Here is a 10,051-nt window from a genome sequence, read left to right as displayed (position 1 = left end):
CTCCTGCTAGGCCCCTCCCTCTAAGTGCCTTCTGTAATTATTTTCTTCCCCTTCTAAATGGGATGGAAGCATCCACAGCTTGGATTTTCTTTTTGTTAAGCTTCATATGGTTTGTGAGTTGTACCATGGATATTCCAGGCTTTTAGGGTAATATCCACTTACCAGTGAGTACATATCATGTATGTCCTATGAGTTCCGAGCTATGTCACTCAGGATGATATTCCCTGGTTCAATCCATTTGCCTACAAACTTGATGAAGTTACTGGTTTTAATTGCTGTATTCTATTTTGTAAATGTACACATTTTCTGTATCCATTCTTTCGTTGATAGACGTCTGGGTTGTTTTTGGGTTCTGGCTATTATAAATAAGTCTCTGAATATAGTGGAACATGTGTCCTTTTTATATATTGGAGTATCTATTGGTATAGCTGGTATAGCTGTATATAGAGTAGTATAGCTGGGTCTTCAGGTAGAACTGTTTCTGTATTCAGAGGAATGACAAGATTTTTTGCCAAAGTGGTTGTACAAGATTGGAATACTACCAGAAATAGAAGGGCATTCCTCTTTCTCCACATCTTCTCAAGGATCTACTGTCACATGAGTATTTGATGTTAGCCATTCTAGATGGTGTAAAGTAGAATCTCAGAGTCATTTTGGATTGTATGACAGCCGAGGATGCTGAACATTTCTTTGGGTGCTTCTCAATCATTTGAGATTCCTAAGTTGAGAATTCTTTGTTTAGCTCTGTCCTCTATTTTTAATAAGATTATTTGATCCTTTGGAGTCTAACTTCTTGAATTTTTTGGAAATATGGAATAAAAGCTCTCTGTTGGATGTGGGTTTAGTAAAGATTTTTTTTCCCAATATATTTGTTGCCATTTTGTTCTAATGACAGTGCCCTTTGCATTACAGAAGCTTGGTAATTTTATGAGGTCTCATTTGTCTATTCTTGATCATAGAACACATGCCATTGGTGTTCTTTTTAGGAAATTTTTTTCAGTGTCCATATTTGCAAAAATCTTCTCCACTTTCTCTTCTATTAGTTTTAGTGTTTCTGGACCTAGAAAACAGCCAAATGATCATCTCATTAGATGGTAAGAAAGCAGTTCACAAAATTAAGCATCCTATCATGATAAAAGTCTTAGAAAGATCAGGAATTCAAGGTCCATACCAATACATAGTGAAAGCAATATACAAAAAATCACTAGTCATCATCAAAGTAAATGAAAACTTAAAGCAATTCCACTGAAATCAGGGACTAGACACGTATTTCCACTTTCTCCCTATCTAATGAGTATAGTACCCAATTTCCTAACTAGGTCAATTAGACAATAAAGGCATGTCAAAGTTATACAAATTGGAAATGAACAAGTCAAAATGCATTGTTTGCAGATGATATGATAGTATATATAAATGACCCCAAGCATTCCACCAGAGAATTTCTAAACCAGATAAACAACTTTAGCACAGTGGCTGGATATTAAATTTACTAAAACAAATCAGTAGCTTTCCTCTACTCAAAGGATGAACAGGCTGAAATTAAATTGGTCAAACAACCCACTTCACAATAGAAACAAATAATATAAAATACACTGGTGTGAGTTTAACCAAGGAAGTGAAAGATCGGTATGACAAAAACTTCAAGTCTCTGAAGAAATTGAAGATCTCAGAAGATGAAACATTCTCCCAAGCTCATGGATTGGCAGGATTAATATAGTAACAGTGGCCATATTTCCAAAAGCAATATATAGATTCAATGAAATAACCAAGAAAATTCTAACTCAATTCTTCATAGAGTTAGAAAGCAAATTTCACATTTATTTCAAATAGCAACAGGATAGCAAAAAGTATTTTCAATAATAAATGAATATCTGAGGAAATCACCATCAATAACCTCAAGGTGCATCATAGAGCACACACACACACACACACACACACACACACACACACACACACACACATACACACAACTGTATGGTATTGGTACAGATACAAGGAAGTACATCCATGGTATAGAATTTAAGGGAAAAAATAGAACCCATACACCTATATGTTGGTTGATGTTAAGATGATAAATAATTGGGGAATGGTGAAGTAGGTGGGGAAAAGGCTAGGAAAACAGAATAGGAAGAGATGAAGGGGATGTTCTGGGAGGAATGCAAATGGAGGTAGATGTTCATGTTTCCCTCTGTGCATTTCCTCCTAAATAAGGTTGTTATGAATGTTTAATAAGGGACAGAATTTTACAAGATCATGTGACTTATAAAGGTTAGCAAATTATATTATACCTATTAATCAGAATAGTTTGGTATGTTCTTTGATGTGACTACTTAATTGAGTTAAAAAAGTTTAGTGGAGGAACATATAAAGTCTGCCACAGAGATGGGATATAACATGCCAATGGATAGTGAGTGAAAACTGCATTCTTGGGTGGTCATATTGACCCAGGACAGAAGCAACAGTGGCAGTAGAATGAACCATGCCAGAGTACTTAGAGTTTGCCTGGAGTGCCAAGTAGTGTGGGGACCAGGATTCCACACTAGAACAGGATTCATGGTGTGAGACTGTGGGATCCAACAAAAAGTTAAGTTCTACTTTTTAATACTTACCACAATATTATGACCACTTGATCTTTGACAAAGGAGCTTAAAGAATCCAGTTGAAAAAAGGCATTTTTCAAGGAATGGTGTTGGTTCAATTGGTCATTTGTATGTAAAAGAATGCAAATTGATACATTCTTATCACCTTGTACAAAGCTCAAGTCCAAGTGGATTAAGGACCTCCACATAAAGCCAGATACATTGAAACTAATAGAAGCAATGGAGTTTTAAAATATGGTTAATGTTTTGGATAAATGCCACTCACTATGACTTATAGCCCTTACTTGTGTGATATTATCACAGAACCACAACAAAGAATATATTCCCACCAGAGATCACAGAATTATTTATGGAAGATGAATATGTATGTGTAAAAAAATCAGCAAGATGGATATATTATGTCATTTGTATCAGGCTATCCACTTTAGCATTCGTTATTGTGTTGTAGCCAATGGTATCATTTTTTTTATTTCAAGTCTCTTTTTAGGGGTAGACCTTGAATCCAGATGTAATGTACATATAAAAGGTTTCCTACTGCACATCTGCCTGTCCAACTTCAACAAAATTTCTAGTATACATCAATTCCCTATCACCTGTTTGCTCCTTGGAACTTGTAGAAAAAGCCGATCAAGATTTTAGTCATATTTCTCTTTCCTAATGTGAATACTAGATACAGATTTAAATTCAAGTACACGTAAAAAGAATTTCTTTAAACCCCATCTGGAAGAGCAGTAATTCTGATATTTTCAGAATAAAATTCTTTTTCAACCATAAAGAACCATTTTATATGGCATATATAGGAAGATTAATTATTATTGTTTATAGGTTGATAGAAATGCTGCATTAACTTCTACATAAGATCTTTAATTTCTTTCTTACATAATACCAGTAGTTATAAGGACACAATATATAATCACATAACATTTCTCTTCAACAATTTTTATCTCTTATATGAGGATGCAAACTTTTGAAATTGCCAAAATCATCTTTCAGTTCCAGAAGTAAGGCAATCCTCTTTATCTAACATGCACTAGAGCAAGCTTAAAATTTAAAACTTTTAATTTATTTTTTGGAATTATCTTATGCATGTATTGTATTTACCTAATTTCCATTTTGCCTTCTCTGTGCTCTAGCTTCTCCTATCTCTCTATCCCCTCTCAAATCCATGACCTCTTATTTAATTATCATTATTAAATTTCCCTCCTATTGCTGACAGTCAATGCCATCTTCTACTACATATGAGGTTGGAACCAAGAGTTCCTCCATGTAAGCTCTTTTGTTGTTGTTTAATCCCTGGGAGCTATTGGGGTGGTCTTGTTGATTGATATTTTTGTTCTTTCTATGGTATTGCAAGCCACTCAGCTTCTTCAGTCCTTTCTCTAACTCCTCCCTTGCAGTTCTCATGCTCAGTGCAATGGTTTGCTGTGAGCCTCTGACTCTGTATTTGTCTGGATTTTAGATTTTATGTAGATTAGTATTACAACATACTTCTTAATGATTTCTGCTCATTATATATAAGTCCCACCTTATTTTTAAATTATATGTAAAATGTTTCTTTCAATGTAGTCCAGACTAGCTTCATATACATATTTACTCCAAGATCGATTTCTATAAATTCACACTCCTATAAATTTTATTTTTTAAATTCTTGCAAGTTTTTACGTCTTGTGTGCATGAATGATTATATAGCTGTAAATCACTTTTAAATAGAGGAAAATAGAGCTGACCAATGAGTATACAGAAAAGATTTTACTATTACTAATTACAAGTCATAAACCAGCACCCACAATGAAACATTATCACACACTTGAAAAAGTAATTACTAGAACATCAAGAGATTGAAAGCAATGAGAAGAAAGCAGGTATAAAACATCCTTCCCTCCCTTAAAAAATAGGAATAAACAAGTTCAATTTAGACTTCTTCCAGGTCTTTAAAGAAAAAGTAACTCCATTTTCATTTGTATCAGTTCATGACATAGAAAAGAAAAGAGGGCCAATGAATTATTTATACACCTAAGACCATCACCGAGACTCCTATCCAAATTAAGATGCAACCATCATGATAAATGATAATCACAGACAATGTCTCATATGAACATAAATTAATAATTTATTATTAATACTTAAAATTAAAAATAACACAAGATGGATTATTCATTACAATGAAATTGAATTTCTACAGGTATATAAAAATGAATCACCATACGTAAGTTACCATTTATTATCAGTCATTTAGACTCAGAGACAGATTAAATACAGAAAATGCGTTTGAGAAATTTAACACCTCTTTATAAATAGAAAAACAACTCTGAAAATACTAGGGATAGAGGAAACATATCTCAATGTTATAAAGGCTACATATTTCAGGTTTGTAACCAACATTATAATAAATAGAGAAAAAATAAAAATCAGGAACAACAGAAAGATATCTACTCTCTTCACTACTGCTGAGAATTGTTTTTGAAGTCTTAGCAAGACCAACATGACAAGAGAACAAAATTGTGTGTGTGTGTGTGTGTGTGTGTGTGTGTGTGTGTGTGTGTGTATGTGTGTATGTGTGTGTTTGTGGGTGTGTATGAAAGTAATGACATTTTTCTCAGAAATCGCATATATATGTATATATATATACAAACATTTATGAAATAAGTAGAATTATTTACAGAAATGGAATATATTTGCATATATATGTACATTTTTAATGAAATTATATTATTTACAGAAGTGGAAAACTATTTTAAAAGTTGTATAGAATCACATAAGACTTTCAAAGCAATCTGAGAATAAATAATGCTGGAGGGTTTATCCACCGTGTTTTATATTAAAGAAGTATAGTAATAAAAACTGCATGGTCAAGGCAGAAAAAAAAAAACAAACAGACACACTATATATAGGACAAAATAAGAGCAACAAATTTGCATATAATTACAAATGTGTAATACATAATATACAAATAATACATATATTTACATAAATATACATATAATTATAGCTATCCAGTGCTTAATAAAAATGCCAAAAAATAAGACTATGTAAGTTCTTTAAGTAATGATCCTTTAACTTTAGACATATTTATCAACCCCCACAAGTCAACTCCACATTGAACATAGAAATCAATGTTAGCAGGTTTTTCTATCAGGAATTAAAACTATTTTAGATTCTATTTCATTATATTTGGAATGGATATTATGAGTAAAACCTATAATAACAAATTCTGTGAAAGATGTGGAGAATGGCAATCTTTATTGTTGTTGAGGGCATAAACTGATACATATACCATGGAAAGCACTGTGGAGATTTCTCAAAAAATATAGAAATAGAACTTCCATCTCCATAATTTTTTGATCATGAACCTAAACAATTCTTTGGAGACCATTGCACAGTCATGTTTATATTTAATGTATTTAAAATAACCAAAAAATGGAGTCAGCCTAGATAGGCATCTACAGTGCATAAAAATTAAAAATTTGACACATTTACAATATGAAAATTTAATATTATTATGAATAAAGTTATGAATTTTGTGGAAATATTAATGGAACCTGACATACTATATTAAGTGAAAAATCTTACTTTCCTTAAAAAAGAAAATTATCACATTTCCCTTCACATCTATACTATAGTTTCTAAGATCTATATTTATGTGGAAATGATTGTGCAAAGAGACTAGAAGAGTAAGAATGAGCCTGTGAAAAAGATACGTTAAGGGTAGGAGATAGAGCATGAATCTGGTATGGAAATGTAAATGGAAAAACTGAGAGTAAAATGATTTAAAGAGGGAAGAAAGGCAGGGTTTACAGAAAGAAGTGGGGAAGGAGGGAGGGTCCCAAAAAGTAATGGTTCTTCAAAATGATTTTACTTGATAAGTTAATCAAAAGTAAAGTGAAAAATCAAGATCTTGACAGATTGTAACTTTTGTGAGTGTTTAAAGCTGTTTATAGAGAAATCTTATGGTACTGATTAAAAATTCCAATGTCAGGTATAAGCTATTTCTTATACGTTATTAAATAGAAAGTCTTCCTAAGCTCCCAAAAGAATATAGACAATAGCTACTGTAGTTGGTTTGCAACTATATTTAGACAGCGAAAATTGCTGAAGACACCACATACCTCTAAGGACATAACAAAATTAATATCATGCTGGTTGGAACCTTTCTTTTTCATGGTTACTCTTTTGCTGTTCTACAGCATCTTTTATAGTCTTTCAAGAGATAATTTTCATCACCAATCTCCTTCAACTTATAACATGTATAAAAGACTATGCTAGTCCAGAAATATACCTCATTATTTCAATAGTGACAAGTCTTTCATGGGAGAAATTGGTCACATTCTGATTGTTTATATGTTTGGTAAGTAAGACAGAGTTCAAATTTGTCTCTTTAACCCTGAAAAAAATACCATGCCTAGAGAAGGTTTTAGATCTTGCTGTTGAAGCAACTGCTCCTATAAACGAACATGCTACGCATTTAAAATAATTACACATTATTATTTAAAATAAAATATACTTTAAGCTTATATCAGGAAAGATAATTTTTATAATAAACAATGGTGAAGCACAGATGAATATCTGGTAAAATACTGTCGACAAATGAATTTGTGATTGATGAATAATAATTGGAAATAAAGATTGTATCACCACCTCCAGGATCCAAGGACCATATAGAGCATCAGGGTTGGATACAGAATATACGAAACTATAAATAGTAGAGGTATGTGTAATGTAGATGTCTGTGCATGACAGGACTGTTACACTGGAAATCATAACAGTTATACCCATTTTCATAAGATCCCAGTAGACTGGTCCTATCAGTTCTCTGTTGTGAAAGTTGGCTATTCTTATAGTGGTCACTGACAATTTATAGCATGATAACAAGAGCTGATAAGATAAGGAGAAACATTTTTTAAGTGATACAACCATTGGCTAAATGCTCATTATCTTGTAAATAATCAACTAAAATCTAATGGGTCATAATAGAAGTCACAAAAGCAGAAATGACATGAATTGGGAAGATGAATGAGATAAGGAGGTGAGGTAGTTTGACAAGACACAATAGTAGAGAATGAATAAAATTAAATATCTTATGCACACATATTAAAATAAAAACTCATTAATACATATATGTAATATATACCAATATAACATCAAAATAATATCAGAAAAATAAAGAAGAGAAATGTTTTATAATATTAGCAGAATGCTAATTAATAAAACTTTAATAAAAAGCATCATAGAAGTTTCTCAGAAAATAAATAAGCAAACTATTATATAATTTGGCAATCAGTTTTCTGATTATATTTCGTGTTTAAATCCACAAAGTCATTTAGATCCTTTGTTTATGGCAGTTTAATCACAGTACACATGATGTGAAAACGTTGTAAGTATATGATGATTGCTAAAAATGAAATTGTGGGGGAAGACCATCCCAACACACTGTAGTTTGTAAACATCCCTAACTACAGTTATTAAAGATCTGATTCCTCTCTGTCATACACAGTCACTGTATGCATGCAAAGAGGACAGACAAAACAGTGGCAAAACAGCGGTACATAAGATAAAACTTAGTTAATCTTAGAAAATAGTTGATTTCTATAAAATGAGATTCTTTTTACATATTTTAGAGTATCATAGATAAGTCTTGAGGGGATTAATTTAACTTCAATAATCAGACATACAAAGAAAAACATAAAAAGCTATATAATGATACTTACTATGTGAAATACTTTCAGGCTTATTCAGGACATTTTCCTAAAATTTAGGAACTGCTCACTCAGTTTCCTCATTGCCACTTTCATGTCTTTGTTCCTCAGTGTGTAAATGGCAGGGTTCAAAATGGGTGTGATCATGAAATCCAGAATGGCAAGAAACTTATCCACTGGCACAGTAGGAAATGGCCACATGTACACAAAGATGCATGGTCCAAAGAACAAAACCACAACGGAGATGTGGGCAGAAAGTGTTGAGAGGGCCTTGGACAAATCTCCTGAAGAATGTTTTCTTACCGTGAACAGGATAACAATGTAGGAGATTATCAATAAGAAGAAGGTACCAACAGAAATGATGCCACTATTGGCAGCAACCATGAACTCCATTCTGTAGTTGTCTGTGCAGGCCAGTTTGATAAACCTAGGAAGATCACAGTAAAAACTATCTATCTTATTAGGACCACAAAATCTCAAATTGATAATAAAAGTTAATTGGACTACTGAATGTAAAGTGCCAATAATCCAAGCCCCAGCTAGAAGCAAAAGGCACATCTGAGGACTCATGATGGTTAAATAGTGGAGGGGTTTGCATATGGCCATGTATCTGTCCCAGGCTATAACTACCAGCAATATCATCTCAGATGCCCCTAGGATATGAAGAACAAATATCTGGAAGACACAACCCTGGAATGAGATGGTATTGTGTCCAGAGGACAGGTCAGCAATCATCTTGGGTACAGTTAAGGTGGAAAAACATAAATCAATAAATGAGAGGTTTCCCAAAAGGAAATACATAGGTGAATGTAAATGTGGGTAAAATGCTAGTGTAAAGACAACAAGGGTATTACCCAACACAATGGCTACGTAAAATATCACAGAGAAGGCAAGAAAGAAATGCTGTATTTGTTTAGAGGTGGAAAGTCCCAGAAACACAAACTCAGACACCTCAGTGTAATTTATTTCATTCATTAACCTTGATTATATTTCCTGTAATAAACAGCAAAAATAAAAATTAAAAAGGTGTAAACCACAATGTTCATTAGAAACAGGTGTGTACAATATTGGAAAATCTTAATCTTCATTTAGCAAAGCTCTTGGATAACATACAATTTTGCCTATCAATTTAGCAAGTGTTCAGTAACTGAGCAGATAACATGGACAACTGTATTCCAAGCTAATTTGTTACAAGACACTGCCATATGCAATATACACAGATTCTTCATTAGCTATTCTGTCTAGATGTGAAGAAAGACATAAAATATCAAACAGCATTATGTGGGTCACTATATGTTAGTGGTGTAGATAGTAATCATATGTTGGGTGGTACATAAAGCATATTAAAACAGCAACAAATAAATGGGCAGTAAATTTTAACTTATTCAGATAAAGTTTTGTATATTCTAAGAATTAAGTGAACGTTTATTGGCTAGAAATTAAATAATAAAAATATTAGTGATTTAATAAATGATTGGTAGCCATCATATGAAAAAATGGCAGGATCTAAGGAAAGAAAATTACACAGATATTTGTAAGTTTATTCTGTAACTATGTAAAATACATCTAAAAAAATTCCCACTCATATCTTACTTTGAAAATATACTCCATTCATCTGTGAATCAGCTTTGTCCAGCAAAGTTCCCAAAACCGTCATTACAAACACAGCTTATTATGTACTTCTCCTGTTTTTCATTCTTTGTAATGGAAGCCAGGACTAGATGCAGTAGTGGTGGGAACGGTGGACATTATTTGTAG

At 32.7% G+C, this 10,051-nt stretch overlaps 1 protein-coding gene across 1 annotated transcript; it reads right to left on the bottom strand.

Moving 5' to 3' along the window:
• Positions 1-8,329: 8,329 nt before the first annotated feature.
• LOC308431569 (olfactory receptor 4F15-like) lies at positions 8,330-9,268 on the bottom strand (the record flags this gene model as incomplete). The annotated part of the gene is made up of 1 exon (XM_080931090.1): positions 8,330-9,268. The coding sequence occupies one exon, from the start codon at positions 9,266-9,268 to the stop codon at positions 8,330-8,332; it is 939 nt and encodes a 312-aa protein (XP_080787216.1).
• Between the last annotated feature and the right edge of the window lie 783 nt (positions 9,269-10,051).

Source organism: Micromys minutus (assembly GCF_963924665.1).
Source record: "Micromys minutus genome assembly, chromosome: 17".
Taxonomy (NCBI): domain Eukaryota; kingdom Metazoa; phylum Chordata; class Mammalia; order Rodentia; family Muridae; genus Micromys; species Micromys minutus.
This window is presented reverse-complemented; position numbering and strand designations above follow the sequence as displayed.